The 20,858-nt window shown below is 38.4% G+C and overlaps 1 protein-coding gene across 1 annotated transcript in view; it reads right to left on the bottom strand.

The window, feature by feature from the left end:
* Nucleotides 1-20,858, bottom strand: part of FMN2 (formin 2) — a 332,811-nt gene that overhangs the window by 139,602 nt on the left and 172,351 nt on the right. Inside the window, 1 exon segment of the mRNA XM_023519245.1 lies at nt 7,307-7,368. Coding sequence (XP_023375013.1) covers nt 7,307-7,368 — 62 coding nt within the window.

Below are 20,858 nucleotides of genomic sequence, written 5' to 3' on the forward strand. Positions count from 1 at the left end.
AAGAACGGGAGCCCCCCTTCTTGACTCTGCTTTGGAGCAGTTTCCCTTTCCCGTTCCTCTGCACAGTTGGTCAGTGGTGTGTGAGGACATCTGGGGATGCTCTGGCCCGACCCTGGCAGCACACCCAGAATGCAGAGCCCTCTAGCAACTCACAGTCCTGGCCCAGTGACTACTCTCTCAACATGGATGCAATGCACTGGGCTTCTGCACTAGCCATGGCTCACCTATGCCACAAGGCCCTCCCAGTATGGATACCGTACACTCCGGGCATCACGTCCATCCACTGTAGCATCCTGACACCTGCATGCCTGCCCACCGGCTGTAGCTCACCTACCTGCACAAGTTTGTTTCCCATTTACCGTAAGACTATCAACCAGCTATGGCTCAGGCAAACCAGTGAGTTGCAACCCCAGCCTTAGAGAGGGGACCCTCCTCCCATGTTATCCTCCCTTGGGTCTGCTCACTCAGGCTTAGGGTACTGTTATCATTACATTCTTATACTCTTCCATCAATAGGCTGATTAACCCAAAATCATTCTTTATAATAAATGTCCCTGTTTACATTACATCAGGGTGTCTGTCATCTGATTAAACCCAGACTGACAGAATAATTTAACACCCCGAGTCTCTCAACTCACTTTCTGCCTGGAGACGACTAGACCACCGTGTCTGCATATCCATTTGTATGAATGAACAGACAATTCAAACCTAACAGGACCAGACCAGAATTCTGATTTCCCCATCCTTTACCAAACTACTTCCGCTTATCAGTTAATGGCACCACTTCCCTTTACTTGGACCAGAAATCCTGGGACTGCTCTTGGTTTCTCTTTTTTTCTTATAGTCTGTACCCAGCCCCTTAACAAATTCTCCTGTCTTATTCTTCAGAATAGTTTCAGAATCCAGCATTCCTCACTAGCTCCACTGCTTCTGCTGTGGTCCAAGCTGTTATCATCTCTTCTGCACTCTTAAAGGTCACTGACACTCTACCTCGCCCTCCCCTGGTCTATTTTCCATTGTCAAATCTTTCTTTCTAAAACACGAATCCTCTAGTCAAACCCTGTACTCACTTCGCATTGTACTCAGAGTAAAAGTCAAAATCTTTTAAGGACCTACAAGGCCCTAAAGGAGCCACCAGCCCCTACCCCCTGCCACCCAATCTCTAATTACCTCCTGCTAAATTCCCCTCCCTCAGAATATCTGGGCCTTCCTGACATCCTTGAATACATCAGAAGCACTCACGCTCACACTTCTGACAGGAACTATCTCCTAGACTTCCATGTGGCTTCTCTGCCTCATATTCAGTAATTCCCAAGTTCAAATGTCATCTATTAAATAACAACAATATTTAAGATTGTACCTACCACCCCAGGCAATTTCTATTCCCCTCACATTGATTTTTTTTTCTCTATGACAGAGAATATTTTTAAAATGAACATCCTAGGAAGTCCTGTATCTAAGGACTTTAAAACAATTATACTGACCTCTCTCATCATGATACTTTATATCCTATTAAAAAAATGATTCTATTCTACTAAGGTGACATTTTCATGTAGTAATTATTACGGTAAAAAGTGAAAAAATACATAAAATATTATATTCAATTATTTGGTAACAAATAAAACAGCAAATATTTTAAATTAAACTATAATAGACATATTCCTTGTCATTATATAATAAATGTGTGTGTGCAAGTCTGAATTTATTTCTATTGTACTATAGAATTTTTCAAACTATATAATACTACTATACATACTAGATCAAAAGTTATTTGAAGGAAAAATTTAGTTTAAATTGCCCCCCATATGAAGACCATCTAATTAGGCATATATTATGGCTCTCAGCAGTTCTTTTTAACTTTAAGTTAACAGTTTCTCTAACTTATTTGATTATGCAAAACACTTTTTTTTCCTTGCCCACACCCCCTCCCTCTTTCTCTGTCTGGTCTCCCCTTCCCCCATGTCCCATCGTGTCATTAATTGTCTTCATATCAAAGTTGAATACATAGGATTCTTACTTGTCCATTCCTGTGATGCTTCACTAAGAATAATGTGTTCCACCTCCATCCAGGTTAGTAAAAATGCTGTAAAATCTCCATTATTTTTGATAGCTGAATAATATTCCATGATATACATGTACCACAGCTTACCAATCCATTCCTTGGTTGAAGGACAGTTAGGCTGTTTCCACATTTTAGCAATTATAAACTGGGCTGCAATAAACAGCCTTGTACAAGTTTCTTTATAATAAAAGGGTTATTTTTCCCCCTCTGGATAGATGCCCAGTAATGGGACTGCAGGATCAAATGGGAGGTCTGGGTTGAGTTCTTTACAATTTAAGGTTTCTCCATACTTCTTTCCAAAAAAGTTGTATTAGTTTGCAGTCCCACCAGCAGTGCAAAAGTGTTCCTTTCTCTCCACATCCGTGCCAGCATCTGCAGTTTTGAGATTTTGTGATATAGGCCATTCTTGCTGGCAACACACTTTTTACTACAGACTACAAAAACAAGAATGCTTCATTGAATCCAATTCAGAAAACACAATACTGTAGAAAACAGTACTGTTTTCAAAACTGAACAAATTTCTTTTTTTCAACAAAAAACCTGATTTTGTATCCGGTATCAGAGAGAATAATAAAGTTGATGTAATGTTAAGTTTTGTACAGAAAAGAAATTACTGAATGCAGCTACACAGATAAATAGGATTCTATGTTGCCCAAGATACCATACAAAATTATCCAGTGTATTAAAAAGCAGGAAAATGTGACCAAGTCTCAAAGGAAAATACAAAAAGCAGATGTTAAACCAAAATGACTCAGATGTTCAAATTATTAGACAAGGGTTTTAAAACACCTATTGTAACTGTGGTCCATGATGTAAACAAAAATATATAAAAAGTGAATGAAAAACTCAGAAACTTCTTAGGAGAGGATTTGGGGAATATATCAGAGTAGAAAGTATTTAGAAATCTGTTTCCCTGCCTAGACTAAAATTGTATGAGTATAGCTAGAATTTAATGCCTGCATTTTCCAGGGGAAGGCATAAACCTTAAATTTTGATCAATTTCAGCACATGACCAGCCACTCAGCTCCCACCCCTAACACTGTGACAGGAAGCTATGCACATGTTCCCAGAACACCCTGTACACAACCTGTAGGAGCCAAGGTGGGCCAAAAGGACCCTATCCTAACCATACCAGGGATCTGTGCCCTGATACATGACCACTTCTGATCACCCAGGTGCAAACAAAGAGGCAGGAGGCCATTGTTGTTGCATCTCCCCCCACCTTAGCATGCCCCTTCCTGACTGGGTGACATGACTATCAGAGAATTTAAAGGGACAGAACACTCTCCTCTATTCCCCCATCATTTATTTTTCTCTTTCCCACCTTTAGGGAATAAGGTATTAAAGACTTGGACATTTAAAAGCAAATGTACCTATGGGCAAAATTAGAAAGTGACTACATGTGCCCCAGGAAAGGCACAGGCTCAGAAAAGATTTGAGAAGACCCCAAGTTTATATAGCAGGCTGATCCTTGGCACAAAGACAACCTCCAAAACAATAAACAAAAAGAACAAAACCCCAGCAAACCCTGCAGAAAAAAGGAGAATCTTATTTCCAGCAATATATTAATAGGTTCAAATATTCAGTTTTACAAAAAAATTATAAGACATACAAAGAAAGTCAGTAGAAACTGTCCCTGAAAAAGACATAATGACAAGCTAAAGACAAAGACATTTTAAAAATTGTCATATTTTTCTCAAAAAAAAAAAAAAAAACAAAGAAAGATGTAAAGAAAGTCAAGAAAATGATGTATAGACAAAAATGGGAGTATAAATAAAGAGATAGAAAACCTAAAAACAAACAAAAAAGAAATGCTGGAGATGAAAAACATAATAACTGAAATTAAAATTCACTAGAGGGATTCAAAGACAGATTTGAGCAGGCAAAGAATGAAACTATAAAGTTGAAGATAGAACAACAGAAAATATCAAGTCTAAAGAACAGAAAGAGAAAAGAACGAAGAAAACTTAGAGACCCTAAGGAACCTGTGAGTCACCATCAATCAGACCAAATATGTGATGTGAAGGTCCTATGAGCAGAAAGAGACAGTGCTAGAAAGTCCTAGAGAAAAGGACAGAGAGAATACTTGAAAAAAACAATGGTTGAAAACTTTCCAAATTGGATCAAAGATATGAATATAAACATCTAAGAAGCATGATGAACTCCAAATAAGAGGAATTCAAAGAATCCACACTAAGATATAATCAAACTTTTGAAAGGCAAAATCACAGAGAATCTTGACATCAGCAAGAGAGAAGCAACTTAGCACATGCAAGAGAACCTCAATTAAAATAGCAGAATCAGCTTGGCGCCTGTGGCTCAAGTGGCTAAGGTGCCAGCCACATACTGCCCAGGCCCGCCAAACAACAATGACAGCTGCAACCAAAGAATAGCCAGGCGTTGTGGCGGGTGCCTGTGGTCCCAGCTACTTGGGAGGCCAAGGCAGGAGACTCGCTTGAGCCCAGGAGTTGGAGGTTGCTGTAAGCTGTGATGCCACAGCACTCCACCCAGGGGGACAGCTTGAGGCTCTGTCTCAAAATGAAATAAAATAAAATAAAATAAAAATAAAAATAGCAGATTCATCATCAACAATTTAGGAGGCCAGGAGGCAGTGGGTTGATAGAAGTGCAAATAGCAAATAAGCTACCAACCAAGAATCTTACATCCCGTAAGACCGTCTTGTAAAAGTGAAGAAAAATTTAAAAAATTCCCTGACAAAAGCTGGGGGAGTTTATTACCACCAGACCTGTCCTGTAAGAAATGCTCAAGTGATGATTAAAGGGCACTAAATAATTCAAAACTGTATGAAGAAAAAAAGATCGGATCTATTCAGCCACTTCAGGCCTCTCTCACTTGATAGAGACAAAGGAAATTCTCTTTGTGATCAAGAAATGCCCAGGTTCCCAAAGATCATCTGAGGCAGGACAGCCCAGCTTAAGGACACAAAAGGCTTAGGTACTTTTTTGCAATGGGAAGGGAAATATGCTTCTCTCTACTTATTTTTCTGATTTTCTATAGGCATAGAGAGAAAAACAAAAACAAATGCCTTGCCCATATGGAAAATATTACTCTGTATTATTACTGCATATGATAATATGATTCTATATTATTTTTATTATATTTAAATTTATATCCATATATGGTATAGATATATATGTAAAAAATACCAGGTAACCTTTTTATATGAAACAAATTAAACTTTAGTGGCTTGAAACTATATTTATTGATTCTTATAATTCTTCTGGTCTCAGTTGATTTGTCTGATAGTTGTACCAAATATCAGATAAACCTGACTGGACCAATGGGCTGGCCTCATTAATGTGTCTGATGGTTGGTAAGATGTTTCTGAAAGTTTCTCTAGGATGTACGATTAGGGATAGAACTTCTGGATTGCATGTTATCTTCACCCTCAATTATATTAAACACTAGCAAATCCTTTCTATTGAAATTATACCAACTTATATTAACATAGTATGTGAAAACTACTATTTTTAACATTCTCATAAACATTTGATTAGAAAAGAAGTATCCCATTGATGAATTAATTGAACTTTCTTTTATGTTATTGAGAATATACACTTTTTCTTATATTTATTGGATAAAAGTTTACTTTCCTTTGAGTTGTCTCTTTATGTCTTTTGATTATATTTCCTTAGAGCTGTCTGTTAATCAAGTAAACATTTTTAAATATTCTGGGCCCTGATATACTGGGAGTCCATGCATTGTAAATTTATTTTTTTTTGCTTCTGAGTTATCTTTTATGTGTGTGAGTGTGTGTGTGTGTGTGTGTGCGCTTTAACTGAACATAAACCATTCAATTTGTACAAAAAAATTACCAATGTTTAAAAGATAAGGACCTCAAAAAATGGAACTATTAAAATAATACAATGAAAAATCTAGAATGGAAAACTATAATACTAGAAATGTTTTCACTAGATGGGTTGAATAAAAGAATAAAGATGACAAAAGGGTCAATGAAGTTACCCAATATGATGAGTAGAAAGAAAAAATATCAAAAATCTAGTAGACATAGTCTTAAGGCCCTGTGGAAAAACATCCAATGTTTAACATGAACGTCATTGGAAGGCCAGAAGGAGAGGAATGGGATAGTAGAAAAGAATATCCGATAATGAGGAACAAAAGATTAAAAAATTTCCAAATGTAGTGAAAAATATCTTACTCTGAGATATCACCTAAGGCCAGTGAGAATGGCCCACATCACAAAATCCCAATCTACAGGTGGTGGGGTGGATGTGGAGGGAAGGGAATACTTTGCCCTGCTGGTGGGATTGCAAACTAATACAACCTCTATGGAAAGAAGAATGGAGGATTCTCAAAGAACTAAAAGTCAACCTTCTGGTTGACCCTGCAATCTCATTACTAGGTATCTACACCCAGAAGAACAAAAATCATTTTACCACAAGGATATTCACATTAGAATGTTTGTTGCAGCTTAATTCACAATTGACAATAGGTGGGAAGCAACCCATGTGCCCATCAACCCATGAACAGACTAATAAATGTGGTATATGTATAACATGGAGTTATACTGAGCCATAAGCAAAGATGGAGACTTTATATCTTTTATGTTTACCTCCACAGAGTTGAAATCCATTCTTCTTGGTAAAATATCTCAAGAATAGAAAAAGAAGTATCCAATGTACTCAGTAGTAATATGAAACCAAAACATCAACAAGTCCATGCCCACCAAAAGAAAAACACAAGTATAGTCTAGTGAGGAGAGGAATGGAAGGAGAGAGGAAGGGTAGGAGGGAAGGTGACTGGCGGAATCTCACCTAATGTGCACAATGTGAGGGTGTTCAGCAAGCCCCCTGGGTGAAGGGCTCAACTACAACTTGAACTTTACCTTAGAAGTGAAAACAATGTAACCTAAACATTTGCACCCTCATATCAATATAAAAAATTTAAAGAAAAGATTGGTGTGTGGGGGTGTATGTGTGTGTGTGTATGTGAGGTACATAGAGTAATGCCTGGCTCAAATTAGCCCCCACAAAAATATTGTCTATTATTGCAAAAAAGAAAACATGAATGACTTCACATACAACATGATTTGAATCACAATCCTTAAAACCATCAGAGCACATGGTTGTTTCATACGTTCCTAAAAAGTATGGTAACAAATACCGACTTAAATTCACTGCACCTAAAGCAACAGGCATGTGTACACAGATGTGTACTGTGTAGATATTATATACTCACACATAAAATTCCTTCTACTACTCACATTCTCATAGAGAGCTTGAAGGGTCTCCAGGTCAACCACTGAATTGTCCAAGTTTACAACAGCTATGAGAAAAAAAAAAAGACAATATAAATTGCTTTAAGCCAGTTATAAAAAGATGTTTGGTCGTCTCAGGCAATAGTGTTCATGACCCAGCAGGTAGAGTGGGTAGGGGATTCATCTTCCAAGTTTCCACCTGCCCCACTAATAAGATTGCACCAGGAATTTCAATGGGCCGGATGTCAAGTGTTAAAGCTTTAACTTGCACCACAAATACTAAATCCCACAAATAAGGCCAACACAGAAACCATGGGTCTGTCCCACAGCCCAGGTGAGTTTGACAAAGTACCTTAATACCAGAAAAATAAGCAAACAGCTTCTGTCACTGACATATCCTGCTTTTATACCAATAAATGCTCGTATCTGCCACTTTATTTAAAAACATTTGACAAAAGTTAAATCTAATCACTAAACTGATAGATCTAGTATAGAAAGATATAAGAATTTTGTCTTATAATTCCTCAAAGTGTTATAATCAAAGGATCAAAGGATAATTCATTGATATTGGTATTGCGATGAGCACAGATTAAACCTGAAAAATATCCTTAAAACACAAATGACCCATTGGTTATACAAAGAAGAAGCAGAACAGAACATTGAACTTCAGGAATATGTACTTTATGCATTTGTTTGCCTGGGAAATGTTACATTGAATTTTGAAGTAGGTGTGCCATGAATGAATCAAAACCATTCTGCGTTATGTTAGCTAGACACAAGGTGAATGTTCCCTGATTAGATTTGTGCTAAGTAGCCAGAGAAGCTCTTGTGGAGTTAAAGATTTCTCGGAAAATATCGCAAAGCGGGTAAACACAAACTGGATGTATTTATTTTGATAACTGAGGCATTTCACGATGCCTCTACCTCAAAGCTAAAAATACATGAGACCTTTTCCAGTTGACTCTGGCAAAAGCCCAGGGAAGAATTAAGAAAGACAAATGAGAAATAAAAACAGAATGGAGGAGAAATCTAACCAAAGCAATCAGCATTTGTATTTGGAGCTGGAAACAGAGCCCAGATTCACTAACAAAAATCATACCAAATCGAATGTAATACTTCTACCCTAAGAATAATCCATTAGCTCAATTTCCAAAAAATTAATTATCAAATGCAATTTAGGAGTTTAAGATTCTCAGACAAATCTTCTTACTCCTTAGACCACATAAAGCAAACAGAGAGAGAAGTAAAAACACAGTCCAGCTAACTTGGACTATATTTCAAATATTAATTAAAAGGGATTAACTCATAGTTTTCACTGTACTATGTAACAAAATACATAAAACCCGAATGAAGACAATAAATTTATATACAGAATTGTAATCCCTCCCCCCCTCAGATTTTCACAATCTAACCTCTAAAAGAAAACCCAGTGGTTTCTGGCTTTGGAATTTATAAACTAGCAACCAATCCAATAATTCTCTACATTTCCTTGGTGATACGATGACATTGATGGAAAAACGAAAGGGAATGCTAGTAGGCGGCTTAGTGTGAGATTTCATCCTCAGGACAAGGCCAAAGAGCACAATCAAATCATTTATCCTAAGGCATACAATTGTTCTTTGACTTTACCTTCTTTTTCTTTTCTTTTTTTAAGCCAGGTTTTCACTGTCACCCAGGCTGAAGTTCAGTGGAATGATCATAGCTCACTCTAACCTTGAACTCCCAGGGTCAAGTGATCCTCCTTGCCCAGCCTGCCAATTAGCTGGAACTACAAGTGCACGCTACTATGCTTGGCTAATTTTATTTCTTTTTAATTTTTGCAGAGATGGGCGTCTCACTACATGGCCCAGGCTGGCCTTAAACTTCTGGCCTCAAGTCATCCCCCTGCCTCAAACTTCCAAAGTGCTGGGATTAAGCTATCCATGATTTTATTCCCGCAAAATTTTCCACAGAAAACTTTACTTGCGACTGTCCTGCTCATCTTTTTATTTCATGTAATGTCCTGTACCTAAGAATAGAAATGTCATATGCTCCTATCTAAGTTCTCAAAAGGCCCTAACCCATGAAACCTCATTTTTAATCACCCGTAGAAAATCTCACCAGAAAGCAAGCAACACTGTTACTATTTCTCCATACAATTTTCTTTTAGGTAGCGTGAGAAATGTGAACACAATTCAAAGGAAAATTAGCAGTTTTGAGGGCACAATATTGCTTATGTTCCTGAAAAGAAATGAGATTAGATGCTTACGAAGGAATGGATTTGGTAGTAGGAGTCTTAGACAAGAAACAAAGATAAGATATACAATCTGGGAAAGTTTCAGGTTATCAAGGTACTAAAGGTCCTCAATTTAAAAAAAATAAAAGATACATATTAATATTTCAGAAATCAGGACATAGATCACAATTCATATATTAGGGAATTTTTAGTACCATCATCCGTGATTAGGTAAGTGGGATGTTTTCAATTAATAAAGTTCTAAAATCAAGAAAACAATGCATTCCCTCATGAATTTAATGAATGTAAAACATTTCTTGTACATCATAGACTCTGCTAGTTTATTGAAAGGGTTCACAGTTACTCGATTAATAATAATTTGAGATTGGGGCTACTTGGGTGGGAAGGTGCTGAATTGCCCCATCCTGAAAGTCTGCAGACACCTGCTCATGAGACTACACCACTCCGATTTCTAGTTATGATCATATCTAAAGAGTTTTTAATATGTTGAATGGTGTCAAAGTTTCTAGAATAACATTCTTCAGAAATCTCCCTGTTTCAAGTCCAAAATTTAGCCTTCTTCGGGAGGAAGTCACCTAAGAATTAAACTGATATCATGGTGACAGTTGCTTTAAAGGGAATATTATTTTTATGGTGTGCATCTTATTGATGTGGAAAGAACAGAGAACACAGAATCAAGCCCTGGACCAAACGGCTTCACACCAGAATTCCACCAAGCCTTCCAAGATGAGCTTGTACCTATCCTGCAGGACCTGCTCCAAAACAATGAGAAAAAGGAATCTTCCCCAACACGTTCTATGAGGCAAACATCACCCTGATGCCAAAACCAAGAAAGGACCCAACTAAAAAGTAGAGTGACAGTCTCGCTAATAAATATTGATGCAAAAATTCTCAACAAAATCTTAGCAAATAGAATATAGCTACATATTAAAAAAGATGTCCATCATGATCGGCTAGGCTTTATTGCAGGGATGCAAGGCTTGTTTAACGTAAGCAAATCTGTAAATGCAACTCACCTCATAAACAGAGGCAAAAACAAAGACCATATGATCCTATCAATAGAATAGTATCGAAGTAAACTGATTTTAAATTTAAATTTCCACTTGCTGCAGCATTACTTCAAGTAAGTCGCTTAATAAGGTTCAGTTCTATTATGGGGGAGGAGGCAGGAAGTAATGGGAGATACCAGCAGAGTTTGGTTTTGAGTTTTCATGGGGCCCAAAGGCGATAATCACAAGTAAAAGCATCTGGCACGTGGTTCGCTCATGTTCCTTCCTCAAGCCACCTTTTCAAGATGTTCAACTCTTAGAAGATACTTCTGACTCTAATACGCCTTATTTTCAAACCCAAAAGTTAAACAAGTATTTTCTTTTCTCATTCTATCTTAGTTTCTTCATGTATCGGAGGAAATTCCAGCTGTGCCTATTGACGATGGTACTTTTTTTTTTTTCTACCTACAGAGTAAATTTTATTTATTTTTTTATAGAGTACATTTTAGAAGAAAGTAAAGTACAATGCAAAATGTTTCTTTTCTCTAATTTAATTCTTTATTAAATCATAACTGTATACATATAGGGGGTTCAATGTGAAGATTTGATATACAGTGTGGAATGCTGAAATCAAACTGATTAACATAACCATCACCTCACTGACTTATTTTTTGTGGTAAGACATTGATAATGTACTCTTAGTTGTTTTGAAATGTACTCTTGCCTTGTGCAATTAGGCAAGATCCCACCAAATGCCATCCCTTCACTCGCCCTCCCCACTCCCCTCTCCTCACCCTCCTCTTCTCTCCCCTCCCCTCCCCTTTCCCTCCTCTCCCAGCCTTCTTGCTGGACTAGATGTGTGTTTTATCATTCATATGAATGTGTAAGTGAAGCTGATCCTTTTTGCTGAACGATGAACTACCAGAATGGTAAGACAGCCTGACATAAAGCTAGTGTGGTGTTCACTATATTGTCTTATTTATTTAGCATTTAAACTATCAAGCAGAAGACAAGATTTCAGAACACAAATAAATCCAAAATTTAAAAAGGTATTTAGTGATAAATGTTTAATTCAGATTACATTACTTCTAATATTCAACTAGGTACTGATGTGATTATACTTCAGCTCAGAAGACAAATACCTAAAATGTATTTTCTCTGGGTGCTTTAAGATATTCAGGAATGCCCATCATAGGCTGAGTCACTTCATAATTCCCACCCCCCTGCAGGTCTACAATGCAGTTTTTATTATTTTCTCAAAAATATATACATACATAAATGCTACTTAGAATTTAACCAAGAAGTATCTGTTATGCTTTTATATGGGAAGGTGCAAGAATAAAGGGGGTGTTGAGAGGAAACCTGGTCCCTTTAGTGCACTAACAGACCACTCATTGATTTGTCAAGTGCATTAGCTGTCCAGGATTCAAACAGGTGGACATGTTCACCACTCCTTTTAAACAACCTATGAATGGCCGTGTGCTAATAATCACTCCAGTCCAAAATGGACAGCAATTTTATATTCACATCTACAATTCTATAAAACACTGATGACTAGATTGAGAAGAAAAAGAACACAGTTCCCTTTGAGGCTTTCCCATCAATTAGTTGTGTGTCTACGATCAAGACACTAAGCTTCTCTGAGACTTTATCAAGTGGGATAATAATAACTTTCGTCGTAGCATATGTTCATCATGTGGAGAAAATAAGCAATTATGTAACAAAGAGATAATTCAAGAAGTCTTGAAATAATGTGCGTAATTAATTTTAAAATATGTGTTATCTGTAAACACATAGGTTATAAACTAGAATCAGAGCTGAGGTTGTGCTAGAATAAAATTAGTTTCAGGTTTGAACACATGCCTTCAATAAACAAAAGTTAAGACCATAGCAGCACTTCCCATGAGTTCCACAGGAATGAGCATGCTGAAATTCAATGTTGTTTTTATTAAACCATGCTTCGTGAAGAATGAAATGCACTAGTTTGGAACCCTATCACTCAACTTAATTTAACCCAAGATATTAAAAAATGTCTCAAAATAAAATGTCTAAACAACAACAACAAAAAATCTGTTGCCTTTCGATTTCAAGATATTGCATTACATGTCTCTACATGAAAACTATAAACCATCAATGAAAGAAATTGAAGAGGACACAAAAAAATGGAAAGAGATTCCTGCTCATGGATTAGAAGCATCAACACTGTTAAAATGTCTATGGTACCCAAAGCAATCAACAGAGTCAATGCAATCCTGATCAAAATACCAATGACAGTCTTGACTGAAATAGAAAAATTAATCTCAGGCAGCCCCTGTGGCTCAAAGGGGTAGGGTGCTGACCCCATATGCCAGAGGTGGTGGGTTCAAACCCAGCCCTGGTCAAAAACTGCAAAAAAAGAAAGAAAGAAAGAAAAATTAATCTTACAATTTTTCTGGAACCTCAAAAGATCCAGACAGGCCAAAACCTTTACTCCTTGAGTCAAAAGAACAAAACAAGAGGAACCTCACTACCTGACCGCAAATTATACTAAAAGCCATAGTAACAAAAAACAGCCTGGCTTTGGAATAAAAACAGACACATATAACCAATGGAACAGAATACAGAACCTAGAAATAAATCCACACATCTACAGCGAATTTACCTTCAACAAAGTTACCAAGAACATACAGTGGGAGAAGAAAAGTCTCCTCAATCAATGGTGCTAGAAAAACCGGATATTCATATACAGAAGAATTAAACTAGACCCTTGTCTCCCACCATATGTAAAAATCAAATCAAAATGAATTAAAGACTCAAATATAAGACATGAAACCAGGAAACTGCTACCAGAAAACTGGAGAAATGCATTGAGACTTTGCTCTGGGCAAGAACTTCTTCAGTAATATCCCCAAAGCGCCAGCAACCAAAGTAAAATTGGACAAATGAGATCCCATCAAGCTAAAAAGCTTCTGCATAGCAGACAATTAAGAAAGACAAGAGACAACCTACAGAGTGGGAGAAAATATTTGCAAACTACCCACCTGATAAGGGATTAACTAGAACATATAAGGGGCTCCAACAACTCAACAGCAAAATAATCTGATTAAAAAATGGGCAAAGGTGGGTGTGGTGGCTCACACCTATGATGGTAGCACTCTGGAAACCTGAGCTAGGTGGACTGCCTGAGCTCAGAAGTTCAAGACAAGCCTGAGCAAGAGTGAGACACCATCTCTACTAAAGATAGAAAAAGTAGTCAGGTATATTGGTGGAGCTTGTAGTCCCAGCTACTCGGGAGGCTGAGCCAAGGGGATTGCTCAAACCTAAGAGTTGGAGGTTGCTGTGAGCTGTGTATGATGCCACAGCACTGTACCCAGGGTGACAGAGTGAGACTCTGTCTTAAAAAAAGGGGGGGGGGCAAAGAAATTTCATAAACATTTCTCAAAAAACACACGAATGGCCATTAAGTAGATGAAAAAATGCTCAACATCATTAGTCATCGGAGAAGTACAAGACAAAACTGCAATGAGGTATCATCTTACCGCAGTTAAAATGACTTTTATCAAAAAGACAGGCAAGAATGAGTGCTGAAGAGGATGTAGAGAAAGGGGAACCCTCGTACGGTGTTGGTGGGCCTAGAAATTAAATTATATATAATCACTGTGGAAGAAAGTATGGAGGTTCCTCAAAACAAGTGAAAATCAAGCTACTATGTAACCCAGCAACCCCACTGCCAGGTACACATGCAAAGGAGGAGCGTTGTTAGATCAGCAGACACACACATACCCACCTTTACTGCAGCAGTACTCACAATAGCCAAGATATGGAATCTGCCTAAGTGTTTACCAGCAGGTGAATGGAGAAGGAACCTACGGTACATACACACTGTGGAATATTATCACAGCCACAAAAAGAATGCAATCTCTCTATTTGAAACCACAAGGATAAGACTAGAGAACGTGTCTTAAGTGAGATAAACCAAGCCCAGAAGGACAAATCTTGCATGTTCTTATTTATATATGGGAGTCAAATATTGAAAATAATTAATCTCATGGAGACAGAGAGTAGAATGATGGTTACCAGAGGCTGGGATGGGTAGTAGGGAGGGGAGAATAAAGCAGGGATGGCTAACGGGTCCAAAAATAGAAGTAGTTAGATAGAATGAACAATATTTGATAGCACAACCAACTGATTATAATCAATAATAAATTAGGGTATACTTCAACATAACTAAATGCGTGGAATTGGAACATTCCTAACACAAAGAAATGTTAAATTCCTGAGGTGATGGATACCCCAATTACCCTGATTTGATTAATTCAAGTTGTATGCTTGTACCAAAACATCACGTGGGCCCCATAGACAACTGTTATATAGCCATAATAATTAAAAATTTTAAAACACCACATTACTTGAAAATAGACATGAAAATCAATTCAAACCAACTAAGAATCACAGACCCAATATGAGAAACGATCTCATATTTGATGCATGACATTGTACACAAGCAGATGTCTATCCCGGGACACTCCGTCTTAGCAATTAACACGTTCTCCTCCATAGCTGCCTCTTCAGCACCAGAAATGAGGGACATCCTTCTTATTCTAATATATATATATTTTTTGAGACATGGTGTCACTCTGTGCCCTGAGCAGAGTGCCATGGCATCACCATGGCTCACAGCAACCTCAAACTGTTGGGCTTAAGCAATTCTCTTGCCTCAGCCTCCCAAGTAACTGGGATCACAGGTGCCACAATGCCCATCTAGTTTTTTATATTGTTAGTAGCAATGGGGTCTCACTCTTGCTCAGGCTGGTCTTGAACTCCTGAACTCAAACAATTCAACTGTCTTGGCTCCCAGAGTGGTAGAATTACAGGTGTGAGCCACCACCCTCGGCCAAGTCTCCCTTTCTTTATAACCTAATCTTAGAAGTGTCATCCCATCACTTCTGTTATTCTATTCATGTGAATCATGAAGTCCAGACCCACACAAGAGGGTGGGGGTTACATGAGACCATGAATACTAGGGGCGGGGCTTTTTTATTATTATTAAATGATAAGGGGTGGGGCTCTTTAAGGCCATCTGAGAGCCTGCCTACCATACCATGTTAATAAATGGCTGTTTATTCCCTAAATAATTCCTTGTTTGTTCAAGTCCCAACTTCTGGTTCTCTGTTGCTGTCTACCTTATATTAATTTGATTAATATGAATGTTTTTACTTTCTTATTAAGCTTTAAGTTGACAGAGGACACAGGGAAACATCGTGTTTAGGTGGAAAGAAGAAATGCACTATTCTAGAAAACTGGCTTCTGGTACGGGCACAGCCTATTAAATCAGTCCAACTTCCCAATTTTTACAGATACAGGTAATAGGAGATGCACTACTCAGATGTACAGAGACGCAGAAGATAATCTGGACAGACTCTTCCCTCTACAGTTGAGAACATCATCTTTGAACCCTGAAGGGCTGAAATAGGCTGAGATGAGTAATTCCTGAAAATCAACTCTAACTTCAATTTTCCTAGACAAACTGACCATTTTCTTTTCTTTTTCTTTTTATTAAATCATCGCTGTGTACATTAATGCAGTCATGGGGTACAATGTGCTGGTTTTATATACAATTTGAAATATTTTCAAACTGGGTAACATAGTCTTCATGGCATTTTCTTAGTTACTGTGCTAAGACATTTATATTCTACATTTAGTAAGTTTCACATGTACCCTTGTAAGATGCACCGTAGGTGTGGTCCCACCAATTACCCTCCCTCCACCCATCCTCTCCTCTCCCCTCCCCTCCCTTTCTTCATATTCTTGGGCTATTATATTTCATATAATTTATATGAAAGCTATAAATTAGTTTCATAGTAGGACTGAGTACATTGGATACTTTTTCTTCCATTCTTGAGATACTTTGCTAAGAAGAATATGTTCCAGCTCTATCCACCTAAACATGAAAGAGGTAAAGTCTCCATCTTTCTTTAAGGCTGCAAACTGACCATTCTTGACGATTACTCTGCTTCATTTTAGCTGATTTCATAGCTCAGAAACAAAAATATAAATAAGAAATGTTATGACACATTGTCATCTGACAGCACTAAAAAGCAGCGGGTCACAGTGGACTCTGCAATCAACTGGTTCCACAAGTCACTGCCTGCATAACCGTTTTAATTTCTTCATCTGCAAAATGGACCTAACAATGTGAGCACCTACCTCTCTAGGGATTCTGGCAGGAGATTACAAAATAAAAATAAAATGCAGTGCCACACACAATGCAAACGCTCCAAATGTTCCTTGTTGTTAGTATTCTTATGGCCCCCTTCTCATTTGTGTACAGCAAATGTCTTATTACCATTTCTCCTGTTGGCATCTTGCCTGAGAGGTTTTAGAAAAATGAGGCTGGAAATATTCTCAGCAAAAGGAAAAAAAGACAGCGTCAGTTGTACTGATAGTAACATGAGAGACTAAACAAGTGCCCACAGGGAAACCATTCACACTGATTTGGGTTAAGGTATATGAGAAGAGAGGCAGAGTCAGCAGAAGCCTACACGCAAAACGAGTGCAAGTCACCCCATATTTACAGTTCATGCCCTCATCTCACTGACAGGGCAAGAAAGAAAATAAGGGCTTAGAGAAACTATCTTGTAGCCCTTTGGGATTCAGAAGCCACAGGAAAAGCTAAGATGAAATGAGCTTTGCAAATTGCTAAGAAAAGACCTCTGTGTGTGCAAAAAGTCATCCCAAGGAACAGAGATCAGAAGCATCGTCTCATCAAATGGCCCCAGGTTTGTCAACTTACCCTAGCTACTGGGAACCACAGTGTTCTCAGAGCACTCTTTAAGGAATTGCAAGTAGCCTGTCATTCAGACTTTAAAATCAGTTAATTTCTATTTCACTGTATTATTTTGGTGAAAAAGAAACTTCCACCTTTGGGGGTGGGGGAAGTAATTGCTATTTATCTGATGGTATCTGTTTTGCAAGTGTCTTATAAAACATTTTGGGAGTCTGGAGATAGAGATACTCCCTCACCTGGAGGAGCCCACATTATAGTATAGTATATAGTAGAGCTCACAAATAATTACATGTTAATATTAGCACAAAGTAGAGCTCATGTGAATAGGAGACACAAAGAATGGAGTTGTCAAATGGAAAAAAATCATGAAAGTGACAGAGTATCTGAAAGTGGATGAATCACTGAAGGTCTAAGTTTTTTTTTTATTTTATATTAATACATGGGTACAAATGATTTAGGTTACATTGCTTGTGTTTGTTGAAGTCCAAGTTGTACTTGAGCCCTTCACCCAGGATGTAGGACATATATCCCTACATTGTACCAGTTAGGTGAGAGCTTATCAAATCTCCTCCCCCCTTCCTCTCCTACTTGAATTTAATTGTGTTTTTTTCCCTTGTGTGGGATTGGAGTTGTTCATTTATTAGTTTCTTATTAGTACTGATTACACTGGATGCTTGCTTTTCCATTCTTGTGACGCTTTACCTAGGCGTCATTCTTGTGATGCTTTACTATGTTCTCCAAATCCATCTAGGTAAATATAAAAGATGTAAAGTCTTCATCTTTCTTTATGGCTGAATAGTGTTCCACGGTATATATATGCCAGAGTTTATCTATCCATTCATGAGCTGATGGCTGTTTCTACATCTTGCTGATTACGAACTGAGCTGCAATAAACATCCTAGTGCAAAATGTCCTCATGGTAAAATGATTTTTTTCCTTCTGGGTAAATACCTAGTAATGGGATTGCAGAATCAAATGGCAAGTCTACTTTTAGCTCTTTGAAGATTGCAAACTAATGCAGCCTTTTTGGAAAGAAGTACTGTGGTCTAAATCTTAATAGCATCACCTACCATTTAGATAGCCTCATTTGATTTGAACTGTGATGGGTATGTATTTGTGAGAATTATCTGTGCTTAAGATATCAGGATAAGTACGTGTACATAATTTTGTTCTCTCCTGAAATTCCATTGAAACTATAGTAAAGAACAAATTATTAAAAATATAAACTCATAAGGATTGAAATAAAGGAGATGACAGCAACAAAATATGGAAGCTAGAACAATTAATAAATCACCTTTGCAGATAAAAAAAAATATATGGAAGCTAGCTGTAGGAATTTAGTAGCCTTTAAAATGACAAATGAGGGTCAGGCGTGGTGACTCACGCCTAGAATTCTAGCACTCTGGGAGGCCAAGGTGGGTGGATTGCCTGAGCTCACAGGTTCAAGACCTGCCTGAGCTCACAGGTTCAAGATCAGCCTGAGCCAGAGTGAGACTTCATCTCTAAAAAATAGCCAGGCATTGTGGTAGGTGTCTGTAGTCCCAGCTACTTGGGAGGCTGAGGCAAGAGAATCACTTGAGCCCAAGAGTTTAATGTTGCTGGGAGCTATGATGCCATGGCACCCTACTGAGGGTGACAAAGAAAAACTCTGTCTCAAAAGAATTATAGAATAGGATAGGACAGAATGACAAATGGACAGTTGTCCCTAAGAAAACAGGGAACTAACCCTGATGGAGGAGGAACTGGCAGCTGGGACCTGTCTGACTGAGGGTAAGAAGAGAAGTGCCAGGAAGGGGGAGCACAAGGTGAAGGCCTCCTGTCAGTCCCCTACATCCCCACTCCCCAAAAACCTTCCCCAACTCCATCAGGTTGGTTTTCTTGCAATATTAAAACAAGGCCCTGAAAGCCCAGTTGTAGGCCAGGGAACTATGATGAAAACACAGGGACCATGGGCATGCTGACTACTGAGGCCCCTCATATCCTGCTAGCCTTCCTCCTCAACTTAGGGTCCAGAACACTGTCAGAACTTGGAAGTCGCTGGAGGTCTCCCGATCCCAAGAGGAAAGACCAAAATATAAAGAGGTTAGTGAATGCCCAACAAAAACATACAGAAAAAACCACACAGCACTCAAAGCCGATAGCCCTACCTGAGGACTCGTGGCAGCTCATGCCTTTTAAGCAAGAACAGACAACAAGGACTCAATCTTTGAGGAAACCTCTAGAGCAGTGATTTTCAACTGGTGTGCCATGGCTCATTGGAGTTCTGTGAAAAGGTCTTAGATGTGCCACAATAATTTTTAAAGATCATCAATTTAATTATTTTTGAAAGAAGTTCAAAGCATAGTGAGTATAGTCTTTTTTTTAACTCTTTGTTTTGATCAATATAATTTAAGTGTGCTGCAGAAATTTAACTATAGGTTCAAAAAAGGTTGAAAAACGCTGCTAGAGAGGGAATGTTAGCAACCATAACAAACAAACAAAAATGTAAAAAGGCGTAAAACTGTTCCATCTTCTACAAAGTGTCCTCAAAACTTGCTGTCCCCACATTCTTCTCCACCCATCACTTCCTAATCCTACCCACTAAGCCTTTGCTCAGATGACTGAGTCTAAATTATCAGTCATCTAGATCCTAAGAAATCCAAACGTACATTTCCCAATCTTTGGCAGCACTTGACACAGTTATAAATTCTTTCCTTCTGATACATGGGCGTCATTTAACTTCCAGGATACCACTTTCTCTTCCTCTTCTGTCTACTCATAATGGTCCCCATTCCTCAGTCTCCCTTGCTGACTCCTCCCCTCTCCAGACTCTGCTTTTTGAAGCTTCCTAGGGCTCAGTGCTAGCACCTCTTTTCACCTGTCTCTCCATGCACTGCCTTGTGGTCTCAACCAATCTTGTTGTGGTCTTGAGATACTCCCACACTATCGTCCCCAGCATTCAACCTCCTTCTGAACTCAGAATTTTTAGAATTAACCACCTTCTCTTCATCCCTATCTGTGCATATTGAGGCCCCTCTGCTCATATTCTCCCCTGTCTCACACAATGGACAGTCTACCTGCCTAGTGTTCAAATGAGCCGTCCTTAACTCTGATCTTTGCCTCACCTTCCACATCCAAAACATCACGAATCCTGCTGGTTCTAGATTCCAAACACACCCGGAATATGACTTCACTTCAGCCCTCCCACCACTACATCCTGTCCCGACTATTTCCTGGGGTATTGCAACACCCTCTTAATTGAATAAAATGGTTCTACAAACACAAAAACATGGTGATAGAAATAGAAAAAAACTTAATAGACGGTTTGGGGAAGAAATGGGAGGGAATTTCCCAAAAGTAGGCAAGAAGAGAAAAAAGAGAGAAAGTTAAGTAGACCAATCAAGAAAACCAATGACCAAATGACAGGAGTTGGTGGGGGGGTGGGGGGGGAGCAGATGTTAACCATTTCCTGAGGGAAGATTCCAGTGAATTAAGAAATAAAAACTAAAAAATCGCATCTTCCATCTGACCAGATTTCTGCCAGATATAAAGCACTGGGTTCACCCTGTAGCCTGGTGCTGCCCTAGG

This window comes from Otolemur garnettii, unplaced genomic scaffold (assembly GCF_000181295.1).
Source record: "Otolemur garnettii isolate 467f Iridium unplaced genomic scaffold, OtoGar3 scaffold00165, whole genome shotgun sequence".
Taxonomy (NCBI): domain Eukaryota; kingdom Metazoa; phylum Chordata; class Mammalia; order Primates; family Galagidae; genus Otolemur; species Otolemur garnettii.